Source organism: Homarus americanus, unplaced genomic scaffold (assembly GCF_018991925.1).
Source record: "Homarus americanus isolate GMGI-L3 unplaced genomic scaffold, GMGI_Hamer_2.0 scaffold48406, whole genome shotgun sequence".
In the NCBI taxonomy this organism is placed as follows: Eukaryota; Metazoa; Arthropoda; class Malacostraca; order Decapoda; family Nephropidae; genus Homarus; species Homarus americanus.
The window spans coordinates 5,281,559-5,305,838 of NW_024753828.1; the positions used below are offsets into that span (position 1 = coordinate 5,281,559).

The following is a 24,280-nucleotide window of genomic DNA, read 5'->3' on the forward strand; positions in this document are numbered from 1 at the left end:
ATCTGTGTGTGTGTAGTTGGGTAGGATGATAGGGGGGGGGGTGGGATTCGAGGGAGCGATATGGGAGGGTGGGTGGGTGGGTGGGAGGGAGAAAGGACAAGAAGGAGACAGAGAGTAGGGAAACAGGGAAACGATTGAGAAAGGAAGGTGTGTCCAATACAAAATACAAACATCGCAGTTCACGTTCATTTATTCAAGAGTTATTCACCACCACCTGTCTTTCTCCATTTCTTTGTGTGGGTAGCAAGAGAGAGAGAGGTGCTGCGAGAAAGGGGAGGGGGTGAGGCGGCAGCAGCAGCAGCCCCTCACCACTTCGATCCGTCCTCAAGCGAAACATCTGCAGCTGGCGTGACTTATTCGATAAAAACGTAAACATTGCTTATTAGCGACCGTTTTCTACACGAGCCAAAAAAACAAAAAAAATAAAACTACAAAAAACACATTGAGTATTACTTATCAAACGCGACATTAGAAGAAGAAATGTGATTTTTTTTTTGTTGGGATAAATGTCCAGAAATGAAGGAGACAAGTGAAGGCACGAGAGAAGTTTTCCGATGCGGCAAGTCAAGGTGGTGCCGGGACCCCGCCTTGGCTGCCAGGCGTGTGAGTAATCCAACGAACTTCATTCACTCACACACACACACATAAACTGTTGATCTTATATTTTATGATAATCAGCTCTTGTATATGTGTGTGTATGTCAGTCATTCGTTCGTTCTGTCCGTATGTCTGTCGATGTCTGTATAGTTGTATCTGTATTGGTTTATGTTCCTCTGTGCGTGTAATAATAATAATAATAATAATAATAATAATAATAATAATAATAATAACGGTTTATTAATAGAGTTGCAGCCGGTGGCTGAAAATATACAAACTTGCATGTGATTTAGACATAATAATATACTTTCAATACATTTGCAGGGCTGTACAGTACATAAATCAGGAGCTGTGTGTGTGTGTGTGTGTGTGTGCCTGCCTGACTCCGTATACGTACAGTACATGTGAGACGAGAGACCTAATCAGCTGACTCGCATAACTCTCACCAGTCAGCCTGAACCTCCTCAAGACACATTCATTAACCTTCAAAGACATACCAGAGCTGCAACCCCATCCCCACCCCCGTGACGTCAGTAAAAGGCGAGTCGGTATCTGATCGGCACCAATCGAATGGACGAAAATGCACATCAGATCACCAATTCCATCACTAATCAGTAACTCAATTTAACTGATCTAACAAATGTCCAACTACCGTGAATTTCTTTATTGATCATACTATGGGAAACTACCATGGATTTCCTTAACTGATCAACATTATATATATATATATTAAACTCTCATGAATTTACTTACTGTTCAAATACTAACTATACTACCATTGTCTGAAGAAAATATATGGGACCCAAATACACGTAATTAAACTGGGGGGTTTGGTGAAGTTTTAAGTTACGTCAACGATAAATTAAGTTAGGGTAGGGTAGAGTTGGGTAGGGTATGTTGACGATAAATTAGGTTATCTTAAGGGTACGTCAAGTTTGGTAGGGAAAGTTAGCTTATAGGATTAGTTAGGAGGTGAAGTTGAAGGAAACTTAGGTACGGATAAGTTAAGATTAAGTTGTAAGTTAGGCTAAGCTACGAGGTTATTTATTTTGCAAGTACCGTTAGGATTTTGTTAAGGCTAGGTTTTGTTGCGTCAGACAGAGCTAGGTTAAGTTATGCCGACGCTAAGTTAGATTAGGTTCGGTTTCAGGTTCGAGAATTACCAAGTTCAGTTCACCTTCTCCAGGCTGGTGAGAGAGAGACTGGCTGCCCGTGTATTCATCGTCCACGTGACCCGGATCTTACTAACAGCATTAGAAAAGAACCTCGTTAAAATTGCCTTTAAAACAGATGAAACAGATGCCCATAACGTGCTTTATACGACTGATGCCAACAGGCGGATACAGATGAACAGATCGATAGACAAATTAGACAGGCAGACAGACGGACGATCAGATCCTCACATACATCCGGAATAAAAAAAAAATCTCTATTGGTCTAGGCATATGAATAAATTAATCTAGGATAACAGCATTAAATATTTGTTGATAAATATTTGCACCGTCATGTGTTTGAGTGGTTGACTGCCTCCAGCTTCTCCGATTACGTGTACATCAACAACAAACGCATATATAGATAATTAATCAAGGACAAGTAGGATACCGCCGCCAACACCATGAAATATGTATTTTTGCTCCCAACTCCTGGTGTTTGAACGAGTGGTTTGTTGTCACGAATCCCTGTCATTTCAGATAAAATAAATACGCTACAGTTTGTCGTTATACATTACCTACATAATAACAGTTCCGGAAACAGACAGGATAATATTGACTTCTACAGGCGGGTTATATACTGATCCGTATTACGATGCCAGTGTGAACGGTGTAGGTAACGGATGAACGCTGCTTTTCATTGTATTGTAATGTTATGTTACAATATCACGAAGAAAATACCCACTATAAAAGAGACAAAAATGAGCAAATATATACTAAAGACCTGCTGTAGTCTCCCTTAGCACCCTCAAACAGACCTTGCTAAATACCGTAGCATAAGTTCTTACTAAATAAATTAACGCCGTGATTCCCTACAAGCATACACTAATATATGAGGTCAAAATATTTATAAAAATTAGCACTGAATGCTATGGACTTATTTCGAGTTGATGCTCTTTGCGTTTAACCTTAAATTCGGAGCCAATATGCAAATTGGATAATAAACCAACACAATTTGCATTAGTCGTTAGATTCATAGCAGTATGTAAATATATTCCATAAATGTATGTACTGACGACAGCTGGCCAGGACACTTTAATGATTTTGAAAGCTCCCACGACACCGTTTCAGCTGACCAATGAGAAGTTAATACTGACCGACGCTACATGCTGCCACATTTACACGTTATTTGTTGCAAGCCGCGACACACGGCTGGTTAGCGCAACCATTTACCTGAGACCCTGCATCATTCATGTCTCCATGTGGAAACTACAGGGGTCATGCCTCACTGACACACCTCCAGAAGTGTATCATTACTGTACATCTGGCATTACTCCAGAAAGTCGAGTTTACCAGTCCAATCAGAGTACAGGAATATTGAATTCGTGTACGTTAGTCTTACCTTTGTAATATTATCAATATGTGTAATATAGTAATGTTATATACTGTACTCTTAAGAAATATTGAGGTTATTAAATTAATTATGCATGGGATCATGTACTGTATCTCGATGATTAGTTATTGTTTTAAGGTCAAGGTTAATCAAATTTAGTTAAGTAAGGTTATGTTACGACAGCAGACATAACCTAATTTAACTAACTTAACCTTCAACTAGAGACATAGACAACACCTGATAATTTACGTAAAACAACTTCCACAACACAGAGAATCGTGAAGCTGCAGTCTACCCAAGTCAATTTACAAGTAACTGTCGCGGCGTGTCAGTGTAACCAGATTTACCCGACAGATTCAATAACTGGCACCGCTAAAATGAATCGTTGTATCACTTCACCACAAACACCATTTTTTTTTATACATTTCAATTATGAATAAATAACCGTAGGAGCGAGGGGAAATGTGACAAGAAAAATACCAAATTCTTTCTTCCTAGAGATGCAATATTTATTAAAATTCATAAAATAGTGAACTGGTGTTTGGTTGACAGAATTCCCAGCCATGTTGCCTTGCTTCTTGTTGTTTCCTCACACTCTACATTACGAATCATTATAAAAAAAATTAAAATCCATATTCATCACGGTGTAACATTATACGATAAGGTTTTGGACATATGGGGGAGAAAAATATTTAACTTCAAACATTATCTATTTTACCTGAGAGAGATCTAACCCGTGTGGGTACCATTAACAGCTGGGTGGACTCGGGGTGCGAACCAAGGACCCACAGAAGGTAAGCCGTATTCACACCTGGCAGCAACACCCGTGTCCACCTTAGTGTCTCGACACACAGCTTTATAGCCGGACACAGCTGTCCTTTACACCACAGCCACACCAATTCACTCCCTAAGGGTGGTCATGGGTTACAAGCCACACCTACGCCACACCTTGAGCCACTCCTCCACGTCTAACTGGTGGTGATGAGGTGGTATATCTCAGTGTACCTGTAACTAGTTAACACAATCGTTACGTGTGTGTGTGTGTGTGTGTGTTGGGTTTAGTTAAGAGTTACCTTGTGCTGTATGCTGTCATTAAAATGCAACATATCAGTAGAGATTATAGTTAAACTAAAAATCTATCCGGGACATACTAACACACAATGTAAACATCACCCAAGTCTTCCCATCACCGTTCACTCGCCGTGTGCCAAGCAAGACCGACCCTCCCACAAGTTCACCAAACTCCTCCCGTTCCTGGTGCCACAACACTTACATAAAACGTATAAACGTACCTCTAGCTGGTGAGGTTAGTGAGGTAGAAAGCCCTCCCCAGTGTTCCTGACCCCGGCGGCCATGTCTGCAACACCATGGAAATAAGTAAAAAAATAAATAAAAAATTACAACTCAAATATCTAAGTCATGTATTATTACTTAAAACAGAACGTGATAAGACAACCAATCCGGATCTCTCTCTCTCTCTCTCTCTCTCTCTCTCCAATTTAAGTTATTATTTACATTTACTAATTCGTAAAAAAAATGCAAACACCATTTACAGCAACAATAATAATAAAACCATAATTCAGATCCATACGTTATATTTTTCCTTCTGCCTGGGGGGTATAAGAGAACTAATGACATATAGTTACGACACATCCTGGGGAAATAAGAGAACTCGTAATTTAGTTAGGACAGAGAGAGAGGGCCTTAAGTGTAAATTCCGACGCCATTTCCTCCGTCAAGTTTGGTGTCGCAGCTTTAAACTGAATCAGTTAGCCTGGGGTGAAAAATTTAGCGAGCGAACCTTTGAGAACCTGCACAGAAGTCGGCTGCATAAAGATTCCTAGCGATGAATATTCCTTGTAAATGGGCACAAAATAATAATAAGACTCAACTTTAACTGCATGCAATCGCTTATTAATACTATTTAGAATACAATTTACCTATGGTAGAGATATTTAACAAGTGTACGCGTATATACTTAAGTATGGCACAGGGTAATTTTATTATGAATGAACGTTATTTATTTATTTCTGTGCCTTACCTTATTCAAACAGTTACGAGGCATTCATTCATGGTACGTTACATCTACCGTTAAGAGCCGTAGTCATCGTTTATTATTTTCAGTTACGAGGAATAATGACAGTGACTCAGATGATCATTTGTTAAGCACTATTTGGCAACTCTACGGATGCCGTGTGTCGCGTTTTACTACCCTGTTGCTAAGCGAATATTATCCCACTTTACACTTCAATAAAAAAATCATCCTTTTAAATCATTAACAAAATCATAATGGAACCTAATATTACAATAAAATCAATGTATAATAAATCTATAGAGCTTTAATGGCAGATAGAGAATAATCAACAAACACAGCGACTCTTAGCCTCGTGTATTCTACTGTTGCAAATTTTATAGTGCATAAATTAATGTATCTTGTATCTGTTAATGTTCTGATGACAGCTGACAGGGATTATTTCTGCCACACAGTTACACCGAGACACATTAAGTTATTCTGCCTGTACAGCCCCGACCAGGTGATGGCCAATTCCCCAGCCCTTACAATTTGATGAAATGGATTAAACTTGCTTGTGGGAATGTGAGAGCCTCCCTCCCAGTACAAATCCCCCCACCCCCCGTACCACACACTTCCCCCTCCAGTTACTACCATCCCCTCCCGGTACAACCACACCCTCCTCTTCCAGTTACTACCATCCTCTCCCGGTATCACCACACCCCCTCCCTCCCTGTACCACACACTTCCCCTCCAGTTATCACCACCCCCTCCTGATACTACACACTTTCCCTCCAGGTACCACCACCCCCTCCCGATACCACACACTTTCACTCCAGGTACCACTATGCCCTCCCGGTATTACCCCCTTACCCACGGCCAGCTGCAACAAGGAGCCTTTGTTTTGTTTTTCGCTGCTTTTAATGTCTTAAGAACGCTGGCTTGCAGGGACCATGCGCTCTCCTGATCAATATGACTCGAACTGCTCACCGACACACACACAGAGTTGTGTACACTTTTCTCCTATAAAGGACACACGCTAACACACACAAGAGCTCTGAGGTACACACACACACTTGGATGTAATAAATCCCCTTACACAACATAAGTCCCACACAAATAGGAAATTCCCACATATGTCCCACACAAATAGGAAATTCCCACATATAAGATATTCCCACAAACACGAAATTCCCACAAGTAATAAATTCCCTTACAAGCAGGAAATTCCCACAAGTAATAAATTTCCTTACAAGCCGGAAATTCCCACAAGTAATAAATTCCCATAAAAGCAAGAAAATTTCCACAAACAATAAATTCCCACGCAGAGGAAATTCCCACAAATAAATTCCCTAATAAACAGGAAATTCCAAATAGAGCAAATAAATTTCCACACAAGTGGGAAAATTCCAAACAAATAGAAAATTCTCACACAAGGAGGAAATTACCAAGAGCAGGAAACACCCACACAAGGAGGAAATCACCCCACACGAACAGGATATTTTCACACAAGAACGAAGTCCCCCAATCAGAGGAAATCCCCACATAAGTTAGAAATCCCACACAACGAGGAAATCTCCCACAACCAACTACATCCGGTGTGGCGTGCTGAAATTATACCAAATTGAAAATGTTCTGGGCATGCGCAGTTCCATCAAAACATCGTTGAAAGCTTGAGGCGCGCTGATATTACCCCTCGGAATAAAAGGTTAAGTTATTTTAGGTTAGGTTAAGTTTGGTTAGTTTTCTATCGAACTGCGCACACCTAAAACATTTACAGCATGGTACAATTTCAGTTCGTGACACCGAAAGTCGCGCGTTTTATTCTAGTTGCTATGTGGCAGTTCATTCGTCTACAACTCATAAATAAAGGTTTGAAATGTATTAAATTCAATCTATAAATGGAATTGAAATATATTAAATTTCATCTACTCAGAGAATTAATATATTATACTGTACGAGTGTATTAAATTTTACGTTGCAGCATAAAAGAGACGAATTGTTTTCACTGTTTAATCTGGTGTTATGAGCCTCAAGCCTAGTGTTACCCCCTAAGCACCGCTCTAGTCCATCCACACACTTCTTATCCGACTGCACGGGGAATTCCATATTACTAAACCGCTTTTTAATCATAACTTAACCTTGCATAACCTAACATAACTTAAACTAACCTCAAATAACTTTACATATCTTTCAAATTAATCTGAACCTAACCTAACCAAACATACCATGACAACCTAATCTAAAACCTAACAAAACTTAACCTTATCTAACATAGCCAAGCCCTAGCCTAACCTAACGTATCCTAATCTATTATACCCTAAACTAACATAAACTAACCTAACTCAACACAAAACAACCTAATCTAACATGACAGTCGTTAAACTCAGTAATATGACCCCTATTTACAGACTGGTAGTTAAAATCCGTATATGGTAATCTAAAACCTTATTCTCAGATTGGTCGTATTTCAAAACCAGTAATCTGACTATGGTCGTTAAAATTGGTAATCTAATCCTTTTACGGCTGTCGTCGTTAAAATCCGTTATCTAACCTAAATATTCTCAGATTAAGGTCGTGATATACCGTAATCTGACCCCTAAAATTCATATGGTAGTTAAAATCGGTAATTTGTCCCTTAATTCAGCTACTAGACTTGCCCCGAACGCCAGACATCGAGGCCATCTAAAAAAAAAAAAAAAAAATACTCCCAAACTACGTACACTTCCTTTTAAAACGAATCTCTCTCTTTTCCCCTTAAATTATGTTTCTTTATTCCCCTAGTCCGTTTAATAATAATCTCTTTAAAGAACGAATAATCTTTACCCCACATCAACGACTACCCCTTTAAACGAATCTCTAAATTCCTCCACCTCTTTAAGACGACCTCTAACCTTTAAAACGACTCCCCGAATCCTCCTGCCTCCCCCTAAAACGACTTGTAGATCCATTTACTCTTTAAAAATCCCCTGAACTCCTATTAAAGCGTCCTCCTAAATCCCCAATCCCTATTCAAAAAGATTCCTATATCCCCAACTATTTAAGTCTCCACCTAAATCCTTATCCGTTCAAAACGACTCCCTAATCTCATTAAGCCTTTAAGACGATTCCCTAACCCTTAATCCTCTATAATTATAATCGATTCTCTAAAATCCCCAATTCTTTCAAACTGATCCCTAAATCCTCTTTAAATGAATCCTTAAAATCACAGTTCTTTAAACCGTCCCAATCCGCCCCAAATTTCCCTTTAAAATGACTCCCGGTTGCACCTGCTCCCTTCCAGCCCTCCCTCCCTCCCTCTCCCCAGCATTTGCGGCCGTGACCTCATAGAGGCAGGGGCTTCCCTCACTCCATCAATACTTCTTTGCTTGCTGTTGATGCTATTCTGTTTTACAGCGCTTTAACAGCAAAGGTCATCAAGCGCGTAATCTAAGTTAGTACATACACTAGTCATGAACAATTAAGATAATGTCTGGTTATCTCTCTGGCTCCTACCATTAAGATTTGTTTTCCCAAATTACATCTTACGACATCGGAACTTCATCGCCCTAGTAAAGGTTAGGTTAGTCAGAGTAGGTGAGTTTAATTAGGTTAGTTTGGCGAGGTGAGGTTAATTTGATTAGGTTAAATAATCCTGTACGTCGTTAATTGGGTTTTGTATCCCCCAAATCCCTGAGTCAGTAATAAATGCTCCGAAAATCATAACGTCATCCTCCACCATGAAAGCCTTTTAACTTCACAGGTTTGTGTCGCGGCCAATTTCAGAACAGATTAAGAAAAATTTCAGGACTATTAATTCATAATGTCAAGCATCCATCCTAATATTAACAAACCACTAATTATTATTTTTTTGAAACCTCCCTTAATCGAGATAAAAGATTTTACTGTTAATAATCCAGAAATAGATAGTCATTAAAACAGCCTCGTGCTAGTATCAGAACAAGTGACGGCGTCCTATATATTTTGAAACGACATTCTATTAAACATCAAAATAAAGCTTTGATTCCGACTAGTACAGAATTTAAACCATAAATAATATTGATAAAACATAGGTAGAAACGTACAATTTTACTAGTAATCAATTTACTGTAAGTGTAAAGGTTAAACATCTTGGAATAAATGGCGTCTCCAACTACGAGTTACTAGGTTGGTCGTTAAGTTGTCAACGTCACTATTAACAAACTATTAATTAGTGATTACAACACCCGTCTTTCACGATTAGCTAGAAATTGCACCAATAATCTGGCAAATTGGTTGTTCATTATCTTTCAGTTAAGGGAGTTGTTAGACTAATGTAGTTGGACAGCATATTAGAAGAATGTATTTTGATATGTCAAACTCACCGGGTATCACACAAATAACTTGTTTACTGTGTGTTTAAATAAGATGTTAATATAAAGAAAATTGTAATATAAGCTCATCAAATAGTTGACTACCAATAAAAAATTTCATTAATGGGTAGATCACAAGGTAAGGTTTGATACCATTATGCCGTTTATGGACGAGATGTGAAATAAACTTGTTGAGTCGTTCACTAAACAAAAACAACCCATCGAACATCCCAAGTACACAGTGTTGTTCACCTGGTTATTAATGACAGTATCTTTAACGTCATAATGCATCATAATAATAATAATAATTATTACTATTATTTTTTTTTTTATTATTACTGACTATAGTAACCTCGCGAGATGTTGAGTATAATAACCACCGTCACACTTGTTGGCAGCCTTTAACACGACTACCAGTGTGGCTTGTCTAGCGCTTGTATTACAACTGCTAGTACCATTACAAAGTAACGCTGATGAAACTTGCTCGACACAACACTTGTCTGGCTCTGAACCTGTGCATGCGTCTGTCTAGCTTTAACCTCCATTAACTGCATCCGTGTCACTAATACTAGCAGCACTAGTCCTGCTACCATTGCCTACCACCACCACTAGCAATACTTCGAGTCCTGCTACCATCACCACCAATAGCAACAAACTAGTCCTCCTACCACCAACATCACCACTAGCATCACAACGTCTGCTGATGATACAGCCACCACTCAGCACTTACATGGTGCTAATCATGCCCGATGGACCTCTCTATCGCCATCTCCGCAATCAACAGCGTCAATATTATCACTTGCACCACTACTACTGGCACTACCATTACTACTACAACCACTAACACCACTCGGCCGCTCCCTCACACTACCGCCGGTCAACAACAAACTCCAGAAAGTCGTGGGAATTACCGGGTTTTCCGTCATTTCCCAGTAAGTGTCGACATGACGGCCCGCATCATTTACGTCTCCGGGTGGCGGTAAGGGAGTGTCCCTCTGGAGACCTCCACCAAGCGGGTCTTCATTAAATAGACAGAATTTGTCTGAGCGATGCAGCTTGCGTCCGCACCTCACTGAAGCTATTGCGAGACTGACTCGCGTTTCTCTTTCCTCGGCGGCTGGCTCGGCCCTCGTTCCCGAGTCCCAACCTCACCCCTAGCAGACTGACTCCTCCCTCCCTCCCAATCATCATTCATCTTTTACTAATAGAGCGACCCAACCACCAGTCTAGTTCGATCCACTGCAGAAAACTATTAACCACTCAATCATCATTTTTAGTTATTTTTTAACTAATTAGGACTATTTAATCTAATCACTATTCGTTCAACATCCTTTTTATACTCCCTTAAGTTAATTATTGCATTGGTGGTTACTCAACCATAATTCGTTCACATTCATTCTTATAGAGCTGCCTAATCACCTCCAAATCACAGCTCTGGGTTCTATAAGGTATGGAAATAGATCAACCCAATCACTTATGTACCAAAGTATTATCAAGCGTTTGACACTTCAGCCTTTCTCACTACTCAATCACTCATTCTCCAAATCACTTCTCTATTGGTACTCTCATTAGACATATCAGAAACAGACACTGCTCAGAAATAAGTGCAAATACAGTTGTATCTGATATTAATAAAGCTTGGCAGGCCCCAATCAGCTACTGGGTAGAAATAATCTTAGCCCATCTACGTATGTATTGACTTAGCTGATACAACAGATGTTTACTGCTGGGGTTGACGGGCCCCTCATCATTCACTTAATGATTCTGTCAATCGGTCATTCACTCCAATTTCAAAATTCAATATTGTCATCCAATTTACCGTCCATGGGGGGGTTACACGACAGCTGCCGTAGCCCCAACTCCCAAGCTTTTATCAATAACCCTAATAACTTAAGGCTTATCTTGTTACAGTATTACATTCTTTTAGAACTAACTGTTAAAGAGCCAATTTTTATTTCTTGAAGAGAAGTTCCCAAAAGTGCAATATAATAATATACTAAAAGTCCCTAAGGTAGGTTTGGTTGGTGCTATGATCCACGAACAGTATTACTAATTAAGTTGTCCTAACCAACCAAACCTTACCTACAGTAACTTACTAACCAGAGACAATGCCATTGAAAATTATCTCAGAATTGTCTAAGCTATTGATTGTAAAGATAAAATTCCTGAGATTCGGTTACTGACAACAAATACAATACCTTTTCTAGTACTTTTCTGATTTTCAACTCACGATATCCGAGTTGAGTAAAAAAGCCAAAAGTGCCATTAGAAAATATTTGTTTTCCGAAATTATCATTAAACACAAATATCCTATATCTAATTATATCCTCTACTATAAAATTTAATTGACCCGTGTTTCATACGAATTTGACTTTCATTTCCGTCGGAAAACGGAAATTAGTTATGGAGATATATCTCTCCCATTACCAACAATACTGATAGCAAAAAATGTGTAGAGCTTTGAAGTAGAAGGAAACTGTTGGGTAAAGACACGCAACAAATTGCCGAACCGAAAACACCTAACCAGAGAAACCAGGACCTGACCTAACCCTCTGGCCAGGGAGGAGAACCCCAGGTGAGTAAAAACATACCTTGGTCAGTGTCTCTTTCAATACCAAGTATGCCGAGTTTCACGATACTAACAGTCTGAATCACACCTTGGCCACTTGGCTGAAGAATGGAGAACACCGCGTGACCTGAAGATGTCAACAGCTGCGACTTCATTCTCAAAAACTCGCCGAATTACGTGCTAATCCACCAACGCACAACCTTCTCAGTCACACGCCATCGTGCAACTAAACATTTTCAAATTCAGAATCAGTGTTGCCACTCATGAAAAAAACATCTTTCAAGATTAGTGTCTGAATCTTTCAAGATTGAAAAAAAATCTAAGTATGACAAAATAATAAATAGTTACAAATATTTCAACTTTAATCCATACTATTTCACAAAATTTACAAATATATGATATGAATAGGCACACTTGATATTCTCAGTATAACAGAAAACGAAAACATTCACTGGTTGGAGGGAAGACTAAACTAAATTTTAAGTAAAATCACTGCAGAAATTATTCATATTATGTATACAAGTATACCTATAGTACTGATGCATACTACTTCACAAAATTTACAAATAGATGACATGAATAGGCACACTAAAAGTTTAAATAAATCATCGCATAAATTATTCGTATTATATATACAGTACAAGTATACACAAATACAGATTCAGAGTTTGCTATGCTAACAAGACTTCCTCTGATTGGCTCACAAGTATCATGGTTTACCAGCGAATTTTTACTATATTTCAGGAAAATAGAAATCTAAATGACTCGAAAACTATAAATTTCCCACGGAGACGATATAGAGCAAATTATTGTTTTTGTTTTCTTGCTCCATCTCCCTAGAGTTCTGGCTAGGAAATTAGGTAAGGTTAGGTAGGTTTCTTTGGTTGGTTAGGTCAGGTTCTATTATGTTCTAGTAAATATCGCCTCTTTTAAAATACTTACTATAATAAGAATATCTGTGAAAAAAATAATGAACTCAAACAACTCCTTTTGGTAGTAGCACTGTTCTTTTTCTCTATCTCCCATTATACAAATCAGTATGTAAGTTATGTGATTGTACTCTACCAAATTTACACCCAGTACTGTAGTGCTATAAAATTTTGTACTATACCAGGTCCTCTCCCACTAGGACGCAAGGTGACCAATAAAAAGACTAAACAACTCCTACCTCAGTGCCAATCATTCACTCAAAACGACTATAATAGATTTGTATAATTATTTACACTTGTTGCTCACTTTTTTTACGAGTACAGTAATAGTGTATCTTAATTTTGGGTATGCATATCACCCAGTTAAATAATATACTGTACATGCAGAAATTTATTTCTTGTTAGAAAGAATATGTCTCCCATTGAGTGACAGAAACTCCGATGTACAGTCAGCAAAAAAATGTTCTGCACCCCTAGGTCTGATGGCCTCTGCAACGATCACTGACTGAGGCCATGTTAAGTTTGGTAAGGTTGGTATTTCTGGTTGTGTGATGCATTGTACAACCAGTATGATGTATTTTTTATATCACATATAGTTAATACAGAGAAATTAACAGGAATCACCTGCATAAATGAGTGTTGTTCAGAATTCTTGGTCCGGTGTCATATTGTATAGCACCATAAAAGAGCAGAAAAATTTGTGCTGACTGTACAACAGCCAACTTTATTCTTGTGGGAATGGCATATACACCTGTGACAAGTATACTGAACACAAAAACACACAAAGACGACAGTCCCTAAATGTGTCCACACAATTTTTATGTATATAGGGAAATAACAGGTATGGCCTAGCAGATAGAATTAGTCATAGATATGATATTCAAGAAGAAGAAACATGTCGACAAATGACAACTTATCAACAAAATGAGAGAAGTAATTCTGACATGTGTATTAAGACAGTGCCTCGGTGACAATATGCTTACAGTAATATTTCACACCAATATTTTTTTTTTCTTTGGAGGTATACCTGCATATGCTTAGCCTTTCATACTTAAAATCAAAGTCTTGTAAACCAAAAATCTTTGGTACCTGATGATTTCAGCAAGTAATCAACTACTTATATATTCATTCTGCCTTCATGAACCTTGGCCAGCTCTGTCTGCCATCCCCTTGTTGTACTGTACTTCTCTTATTCTCTTGCTCAAATGATTATTCTTTTAACTAGAACATTTTATTTACTCTTATTTTTTCATCACTTTAATAATAGTAAAAATCTATTATAGATTAAATGAGGAAGTTGAAGTGCTTTGAAAAGTGACAGAAACACGAGTAGAATATTTATTATTTATTTATCCGGGTTTTGTTTCCACGCAAATGTTTGTGAATGCACTAATGACACACACACACACATCTTCCTAATAATGGCCAATCAAAGGATAACAAAAGCACAAAATAAAGTCAGTATTTATTTTTTTACACAAGATGAATAAGGAGCATTATTTACACCTTTAACTCTGTACAATCAAGCCATTCACAAATTTATACATAAAGCCAAATACTGTACCAGGTCATTTCATAAACCTACATACACAAGCCAGAAAACTGTTATCATTCACAAATTCGAAGCACCTTACACTTACAATGGACAGCTCCATAAAACTACTTGACACTTCATCACATTTTGAGTTAGTGTGGACGAAGCGTTACCCCTTTATTGAGCCTCGGTATCACAAAATTTACATTGGCAGGTAAGTTACCCCCAGTGAAATAAATATTCCCATTGCTCCACTGGGTAACTGTTAATGTTTCAAATAATAATCCCCCCTCCCTACTATGAACACTCAAGAAAAAGTAAGTATTGCTTGAAGATATGTCACATATTTGGTATGTACAGTACGATGATTGCTAACAAGAAAAAAAAATGGGCTGAAAATAACACGGCTGAATACAGTAATTTTAAAGTTTATCATATAACTATTTAGTAATTACTCGATATTGTTTTCAAGAAGTAAACACTGTTGGTTTTTTAGGAGTTAACTGAAGGGATTATGGCTTGCCAATATATATGTCTGATGAACTCATAAAAAACACAAGCCTGTTCATGAAGATCATTAATGTTCACTGTCACTGCTGGATACTGTTAGTACTAATTTCTATGGTATGGTCAAAGTTGGTCACTGTTATGTCAAGGCCCTTATCTAACTACACTTTTTGACCTAAGAAATTACCACCCGTCTGTAGGAAACAGAAAATTCACCTTTTTATTTAGTCTACTTTTGTACAAATTAGGGAAGCTTAAATGTGTTTCATTTTTTTTTTTTAACTACTGGTAATCAATCTATATCTATACAGTAAGTTATTTTACATTCAAAGTGGCTGCTCTCTGTAAAACCTTCCTAAAACATTTTGATTTAGAGATCTTAAATTCATGAGTAGGGAAAACAACAAGAGCATTTCAATTACTGTACAGTATTTACTAAAATGTTCATTGTTAATTGACTTGTCAGATGAGTTGACCCCAAATTATACACAAAATGGATTTAGAGTGGTAATAGAAAAAAGGTTCCCTCGCCCCCAACAATGAAGAAAATAAGGGGGGGGTGGATTTTGGAAAGTTGTTGAGTCTAAGAATGTCACATAGCACTGAGCAGGACTGTTGCAAAAGGTCATGAAAAAGAATTCTTCAAAGTAACAGCCCTTGACAACCCATTGGTACTGCTTCCAAGACCATCTAGAACCATGTGGTCAAGTACAGTACTTCCATTAAAAGTTTGAAAAGATAAAAGTTAACTTCCCCTAAAATGTGTTTCCTGTCACTTCTAAAATTTGTGGAAATAAATTGATAAAAAGAAAACCACCAGGCATTAATACACTTACAAACAATCCTTCTCTGATGACTGCCTACATGTCTTCTGGTAAATCTTACTGAACAGGGCATCCTTAAGTATTGCTCAAGGCGATTTACACTCAACTTCATATCCATTCCATTGAAGAAGTGATGTTCAAGGCCACATTTTAAAATGAGAGAATTTCTACATTCTATGACTGGGTAGTGCTAGGACAGGGTACTATATTATACCCTTTTTCTACATCTTCAAATTCACCCAATCTTTCCATAAAGTACATACAAATTTCATGTATGGCACTTAACAGCATGGAAAAACTATTGAAAGAGTTCATCTGCAAATATTTGGATGAAGTACAATGCACTCCTACCTGCATAAATTACTAAGTACAGAGCATTGAGTGAATTCCTGAGAGAAGCTCAACATAAGCAATTGGCTGGTCACAATTATCTCTCCCCAAATTCCTGAGTGTTTGTATGACTTATCATCATCCTTAATATCAGAAAAAAGAAAAAAGTCCTGAACCTACTTAATATTTCCTATCAGCCCTGGCTCATAAGTTGTGTATCTCCTTGAAGCTCAACATCTACTGAGTCATCAATACTGCTTTTGAAGAAGTTCAGTTTTTATACTGACAGTTCCATTTTTACCTAATTTCATATTATCTTTGATCGATTGCATCCTAAACAGCCACAAACATCTTCACATTATGATATACTCTTTTTAAAAGAGTTGTTAAAAAAATTGTAGGAAAACGAGGAATGAGACTGGAAGACAAATTAGTTCTATTCATATAAAAATGTGACAAGTGTTACTTTTTCACACAACTAGTTACCCCCTGGATCACTTATTTTTATAATTAATATTGTTCCCAGATTACATTGAATCTATGCAGTTCTGTTATAAGGATTTTTTTTTTACATATTTAACAAACTCTCACGTGTAATGAACAGTGTATGAAAAAATAATAAAAAATAAACCGAGACAATCTACGACCCTTAAGACTCCTCAAAGTGCTACAAGATATAGGACCTGAAGAGCAGGCCAAGGTTCAATTGTATATACAGTACAGCAATAATATATTTTTCTCACTATGGAACAGTAGATAATATAATTAATAATAACAACATTGGGCAAGTTGTTAACATTCAAAATATATTCTCCTCACATTCTTAACCCACTATATGAACCTATGATAAGAATTATTTAAAACCCAATATAACAACTACATAAACCCAAGTGTTTCTATTGCCCAACTGAACCTTTGCAGGTTAACCCCACACTAATGCTCTCACAAAATTATCACTAAATTGGATCCAGATCCATTATACTCCAAAGTTATGAGATAACACATCTGTTAAGACTGCTACCAACTTCAAATTTTACAGTCTTCTTTCTGGCAATAACAAATCATTTGCTTGTTGTGTTACACTCTCGACCACTTCATGTACCAAGTGGTTAGAGGAAACTGACCCTGTATATAATTAATTCCAACCACAACCATTGTATACTTAAAAAAAAAAAAAAAAGAGCTTGATTTAACAATTCTATGTTTGTGTGGTGTATTTACAGTTTGCCACACATCAGTTATGTGTAATCAGCAGAATCTCTCCCAAACACTTGCATTATACTGCTATTTAAGAGAGGACAGCGAGGTTTAGACCAGCCAATATTTAGTCACTGTCGAGACTAAAATCAACATACTTTTCCTGACAAATTGACTAAGTAAGTCATTTCAGTCACTACAAAATTTATGCACTTTATTAAAACATTATTAAGAAGCCTTGATTACATTATGATCAAGGAAAAATTACAACAGTAATAAATAAATTTAATAATGGCATGTATCATACAAAAGTAACAATTATCATGATAATGATACAGCAGTCACAATAATAATAATATTAATTATAATAATTGTGGTGGTACTAACAACAACAGCAATAACAATAATAGCACTGAATCTTTTAATAAATACATTTGTAATCAGTAATATCAATTGAGATTGAAAAACAATGTAAATGTTACAAAATTTGACCAGACAGCCATGTAGAGAGAGACCTGAAAATCCTGTGTTTATAATGTTTATGTTTTGATTAAGCACTTTGTTGCAACATACACTTATGTAGTCTGTTGTGTTTGTGTTTTGATTGTGCACTTTGCCACAACACATCAGTCTTCAACGTAACAAGAACAGCACAGGTGCCGTCTGACAGTGCTTATGATTCCTAAGAATGCTAAAGAGGAACAAGGAAACGGCAACAATGTTCTGCAGCGTTCCTATTCAGAGAGCAGGGAAACCTAACTGTGACACTGAGCAGTTAGTGACCACATACAGTAATGGTGTAAGGCTGATGCTTATGTGTGGCAACAATACAAAATGTAGAGGACAGAATATAACCTGGTTTGTGCTACATCAAGGGAGGGAGGGAGGGAGGGGAGGACTAGCCATGGATGCAGTCGACTGTTACTTACTCCTTGATACGAACGTTGACGAATGACGGCGCTGTTTACTCTGGTTGGCAAAACAAAAATGTCAGTTACATTTAATAGCAATTTGAGTGCCTGCAAAATGAAATGGAAATTATTCTTCTGAAATGAATTAAACCATTCTTGGATTTCTACCAACCATTCATCTGCTCAGGTGCAAACATTGCAAATGTAAACAATAACGATCAACGTTCGTATTCACATCTCACACCAGACAACAATAACAAAGTAACGTGAGAATATTCTTGAACACTGATATAAATAAGTATTTTAACCAACCTTGATAACTTATTATAAATGTTTGGTGCGCTTCATTAGGCAGCACGAATTAGGACAGGAATTATGCTCCACAGACATAATTCTATGATCACATATATCAAGACACTTTCAAACAGTATCAAAACACTCCACACAGGAAAAAATATATATAGTCAAAAGAAATATAATCAAAACTTATGAAAAAGAAAACTTATACCTTTGGGTTAAGAAATATTTCGCTTTCCTAAATTGGGTAACTGAAGACGTAACCGTTATGTACGAAAACTGGTTATAAGGACGCATCCAAATACATTGTAAAATATTAAATCATAAATTAGCACACCTAAAATTCTATTCGAAAAAACATCCCTAAAGCTGTCTTAGGAAAAAGAAACAAGGCGAGTCTAAAAATAAGATACAGTACTGTATATGAAGAAGAAGAACTTGGAAGATATGAATTGTTCTTAAGAGATGGTTATGAGGTCTCAAGAGAGGATAGGGTAAAACCCAAAATAGCCATCGTGAATGACAGTTACCAGAGAAATCATCAGCCTGATGATCCTATCACACTTAAACCGAGGCAGTCCATCGTGATGCGTGCCCCACGTTGATGGATAAGGCTCAACAGCTCACTCTGCATAAGCAGCTTTGGCTCGCTTAGCTAGCAATAAAGCTCTAACTTGTATGGCTTAAACAAGAACAGTTTTACCAAGAAACATTTATACAAAAAATCTGTTAACTTGGTAAAACAGTGTTTGTTGATCTGTCTCTGCGAGAGGAGATTTTCAACAGGGCAGCTGCATCACCTGAGTCATGATAACTTCAATGGCTGTAAGGGCTAGAGGCACCAAGGCATTCATTTGCTAAATGGCCTAGAGACAATTATTCAATAATAAAACCATCACAGTGAACGAGGTGGTTAAGTAGTAACTGTGGGATGTTCAGCAAGCCTTCAACTTGTAATAATGCCATGATTCAATGTAGGGAGTCGCTACGTTACAAGCGATGCCCTTTACGTACTCTCCCCTGCCATAGATGTCAATGGCAAAGTTTAACACCCAGCAATGTCAATGGCAGGTTCTAATACTCATCAACATCAATGGTGAAGCTTAACACTCATTAACGTCAATGGCAAAGTTCGAAAGTTGTCAAAAAATATGACAAACTCCACCTATTTTTGTGTTACCATAAAGTGTATTTCATAATGCTTGAGTTCCTGCTCATAACAATTAGCCATTACACTTTCACACACTTCCTGTATCACATAGAAAAGATTCTACATAATGGACCCGTTACGTCAACTCCCTGACCAAACACTGTGGCTTACAAGTTGAAGATTGGCAGCGAGAAACATTCCAGAGGAGAAAACCGCAACCTTAGATGGCACCTCACGCTGGTTCTTGTGATAAATCCTTAAGCAAAGTAGATCTTGCATTTTTTAACTTGTCAAATCTTTTTATTAGATGATTATTGGTGGTTTCCAGTTCTTCTAATCTACTTTGGGCTTCTCGTAACTAGAAGGGAAATATACATAAAATTTAATCAGTATATTAAAGCTACACTTAATTAAGAAACATAAATATCCCTAAGAAACACAAAATGTACTGATTCAGCTGTTTAAGTTCATCCTTTTATAAACTAAATAATCAGAGAAAATTAAATCTGTACAGGTTTTCCCATTGTTCGTGAGCAGGTCTTATAATGTGTTCAACAACACACACTACGCTAAGAAATTATGCTAGAGTTGTGAAAAACAGCTTCCTATTGACACTTACCTCTCTTTGCAGTTTCCGTCTCTCACCCTTAAGTTCTTCTTCACTCTTTTCAAGTTCTTCTGACTGGGTCCTATAACGTGTTGAGAGAGCATCCAGCCTCGCCACCTAAAAATGAGATGCATAATCATCACACACACAAATCAACCAGATACTTATACCAGCACTGAAGACAGTGCCTAAGACTGTGACCTACTATATCCAGATTAGACTAAGTAGTTTTAAGATATATTTGTACCACATCAAGGTTAAGGTATCAACTCTATAATACAGTACTGCAACCATATGGGGGTTACTTTAATCAGTACTCTTAATCTAAATCTGTATTTGAACTTATATTTCTTCATAAAGAATCTGAATTTGAACCTCACTCATGAGTCATATACTGTACCTACCTCCTTCAAGGGTGATATTTGAACAAACAGAGAATTCAAACAAACAAACAAATATAAACACTTTGTAAAAGTAATCCTATTTAATGTCTAGTACCGTAAATGTACTGCACATATAACTAAAATTATTCCAAAAGTCCATCCACACTTTACCAACTTTACTGGTCTTAGAATTTTTTAGGCAAATAAAAAGCAGAAAGCTGTAACACAAACTGAGCTCTAGATGAAGGTCAATGAGGTGAGTTAGTGGGTAACATAAGGCTACTAAGGTCATGTGGGTAGTAATCTGCATGGTCAATGCTGGGCTGTATTAATTGTCCAGCTGCATTACTCACCAGGCTCTGCTGTGCACTCCACCAGCCTCACCCTTAAACTTATGTTTTCCCTACCTAGCCATTTCTATACCTAGCTTTCTGTTTATTCATCTGTGTGTATCTCCAATAACTTGTTTACCCAAGGACTCTCCCAAATAGTGTATCAGAAATGTCTTTTCTGCTAAAGCAATAGTTCTAACCAAACTCAATTTCATAGAGGAAATTGAAAAGATATCATCAGTTTGTGACCAACATAAATGTCTCCTATCTATAACTTTTTAATGAATAATAAAACATATCTGAAGAGATTCCAACACATCCATTTATGGTACTGGTCACCAGGATCATACTGTGATTTGCAACTGGTGAAGAGGAATAAGTTGTCTTTGACTAGACATGTTGGATTGTCTCATTCTCAGATACTCTGGTGGGGCAGATATACAGTACATTCACAAACACCACTAAATTATATGACCCAATGAAATAAAATAATACACAGCTAACAAATAAATGAGTATGAATAATAAATAAATAAATAAATAAATAAATAAATAAATAAATAAATAAATAAATAAATAAATAAATAAATAAAATAAATAAAATAAATAAATAAATAAATATACATACATTCATAAATAAGTAAAGACATGTACTGTACTCACATTAGCCTGCAATGTCGACACTTCTGCCTCTGCCTTCTGAACTCTAAACTTATATTCGTTTACAGTTTTGCTTTGCTCCTCTGAAAAATTTTAAAATTAAGAATCAAATACTTGATTAATCACACATAAATCACAAAAAAATTGGGAACTTGCAAGAACACCAACAAGCTTATAACCACTTCCACATGCAGAACTACGACAACTGTGTATTTACTTTGTTTCTCATAGTCTAGACCGTTCTCTTTTCTTCTGTTTTTGTTTCGTTCTTCTTCAAGTTCTAGTTTCAATCTTCTAACTTGGTCTTCTAAATCGTTTTTCTCCTCGCCAAACTTCTTTAACCTTATGTCTGCAAGAAAGAAAAAATCCCTTTATATATCCTCCACAGCATTACTGAAGGTGACCTTTTTCTCCATCTACATTGACTGGTAAACTAAAAGACTAAATAAGAGGTGTGGTTCATACCCCCGACCAATGCCAATTTTGAAAGGGTCCATCAACTGTATATCATGAACTGGCAAGTGAAATTTGGTTGAATTGCACCTGATAAAGTTTAAGTTATTGTAAGGAAACAATATGTCAACAAGAGGATAGACATATTTCCAAAGGTATGAAAGTATTTATTAAAACTGGAATATAATGGATGGGTTCAATTAAAAAATATAATAATAAATAAATAAAACCATCTTTTTTTTCCCCACAGCATCTGAAGACCCTGGGTTGCTGACAAGGGCATCTTATGGGTTTCTGTACCAGATTTGGTCAATTTAGAAAAACAATTTAAACTAAAAGCAACTAACAGTTACTGTACACTCGGTCCAAAATGTATCTTTATGATTTAGTGTGAGACAATATGACACAAAGGACAAAGGATTATGACAACCCGACCGAGACAAGAAGAGTCGCATTGTTCATTTTGAAATTCATTGGACCGTCCACAAAGATACCTTCTGTAGCAAGTTGTACTGTGCCAAGAGTGGTGAACCATTAACCAAACTAACAATAAAATACATGTGGTGTTTTAGTTATCATGGTTCTCTGGATCTCTACATGAACCAATGGCAATAATTGTCACTAAAAACATGTTTTATAGTACCGCATTCAAATACATTTGGGGAACTTTTATCTAATTTTTATTTTATTTGTTTCCCCCTTAGGAACATATGTTAGCTTTTGTAATGGGAAAATGTGATCCAATTTACATGCATTTTCTCTGGAATAGATCCCTTTCATAAATTGTGGAATGCCTGAATATACTATATTTGTGTACAGAGACAAATGACATTATTCACCAATTTGTTATTTTTTACAAACTGAAGATAACTGACCTAGTGAACCTTTAGCAGCGCCCTTCTCCAATAACTCTGCAGCTTCTTGAGAAATTAATGCTTTCTTAACAGCAATTTTCCTAGGTGATAAATCATCCATATCATCCTCCTCCTTTCCAGTTTCACCTTCCTCACCATTCTCCTCTTCACCAACCACAACAAGGCCATATTCCTGTAAAAACACAAATGCATTAGTAATTATACCATTGTTCATTCTCCTGATGGGAAACTCTCATTTTTCTCACTTTCCCCAGCAAATATTACAACAAACATGTGGTACCTTATCCAATTCCAGTGTAGAGTTTCAAGTCAAGAGTGAATCCAGTGAATTGCTTTTTACATGTAAACTGGAAGTGAATGGCAGAAAAAGAAGTAAAAAAAAAAAGGATAACACCATAACTTGAGAATCACCCCTTGTGTTAAGATACTTGATGGCATAACCAGGTACTGTACACATCTTAAACTGGAGTACAATTCGTCTTCCCATACACCATTTTGAATGTTTTAAAAGTGGGCCAATGTGACCTTGTACTGACTGAGATAATCAATTAGCTCTAAATCTCTAACTGATTGACTTCTTTTTCATGTTTAAACTGATTAGATCAAACAATTCTCAAGAGACTGACTAGGAATGACTTAAATGCTTAGGTGAGAACAGCAGACAAATAAACTTACTTGTATCAGCTGATCCCGCTCTTGCAACAAACCACGAAGAACTTTCACCTCTTCTTGCAACTTTGTGGATACTTTCCTAAGTTGTTCAAATTCAGTACATTTCTTACGGTGCTCTTTCTGCAAGACAAAGGTAAGTTTTGGTTAACTATTCAATTAATTCATCTTTTTCTCTCTTTCATTTTTATTAAGAACTGTTTTGTTACTACCCACAGAGAGGAAATCAGTTCTATTGGTGGAAGAACTCCTGTCTTGTTTCAATTATTAATTCCTCCTCTTCTTATATAAACTTCAGATGCTGTTACCACATTCACAATAAAATGAGGCTAAAAAACAAGGATATTCTACTATTATCTACAGATTTTTCAGTAACCAAATAAACCGAATGTTTCTATCTCCCAGCAAAGTGAAATTAGAGCCAAGTATAGGGAACCTATAAAGTTCCACAAAACCATAAATCATACATGTATAACATTTATGTAAATATAAAATATAAATTACTTGTCACTTTTTAATTTTATTGGTTCTGTTCAGGACAGTTACCAGATACTGTACTTTGTTCCAAACA

General features: G+C 36.9%; 2 protein-coding genes across 9 annotated transcripts in view; both read right to left on the reverse strand.

Moving 5' to 3' along the window:
- LOC121855474 overlaps nucleotides 1-12,251 on the reverse strand; it is a 47,076-nt gene extending 34,825 nt beyond the window's left edge. For 2 of the 5 annotated variants that reach the window (XM_042350438.1, XM_042350433.1), the window contains exons 1-2: nucleotides 10,395-10,569; nucleotides 4,434-4,498 (exon numbers count right to left, since the gene is read on the reverse strand). The gene's annotated coding sequence lies outside the window, so the exon portion shown is untranslated. Of the gene's footprint in view, nucleotides 1-4,433; nucleotides 4,499-10,394; nucleotides 10,570-12,140 lie in introns of those variants that run through there. The other 3 variants (XM_042350436.1, XM_042350437.1, XM_042350434.1) reach the window with 3 other exon arrangements.
- A 2,183-nt stretch (nucleotides 12,252-14,434) lies between these two features.
- LOC121855512 overlaps nucleotides 14,435-24,280 on the reverse strand; it is a 37,907-nt gene continuing 28,061 nt past the window's right edge. For 3 of the 4 annotated variants that reach the window (XM_042350486.1, XM_042350487.1, XM_042350485.1), the window contains 6 exons: nucleotides 23,716-23,832; nucleotides 23,041-23,212; nucleotides 21,930-22,061; nucleotides 21,716-21,795; nucleotides 20,351-20,455; nucleotides 14,435-20,089 (listed from right to left, as the gene is read on the reverse strand). In XM_042350486.1, the coding sequence (XP_042206420.1) occupies nucleotides 19,964-20,089; nucleotides 20,351-20,455; nucleotides 21,716-21,795; nucleotides 21,930-22,061; nucleotides 23,041-23,212; nucleotides 23,716-23,832 (732 nt within the window). In that variant the 3' untranslated portion in view covers nucleotides 14,435-19,963. The remainder of the gene's footprint in view (nucleotides 20,090-20,350; nucleotides 20,456-21,715; nucleotides 21,796-21,929; nucleotides 22,062-23,040; nucleotides 23,213-23,715; nucleotides 23,833-24,280) is intronic. The other variant, XR_006086799.1, reaches the window with a different exon arrangement.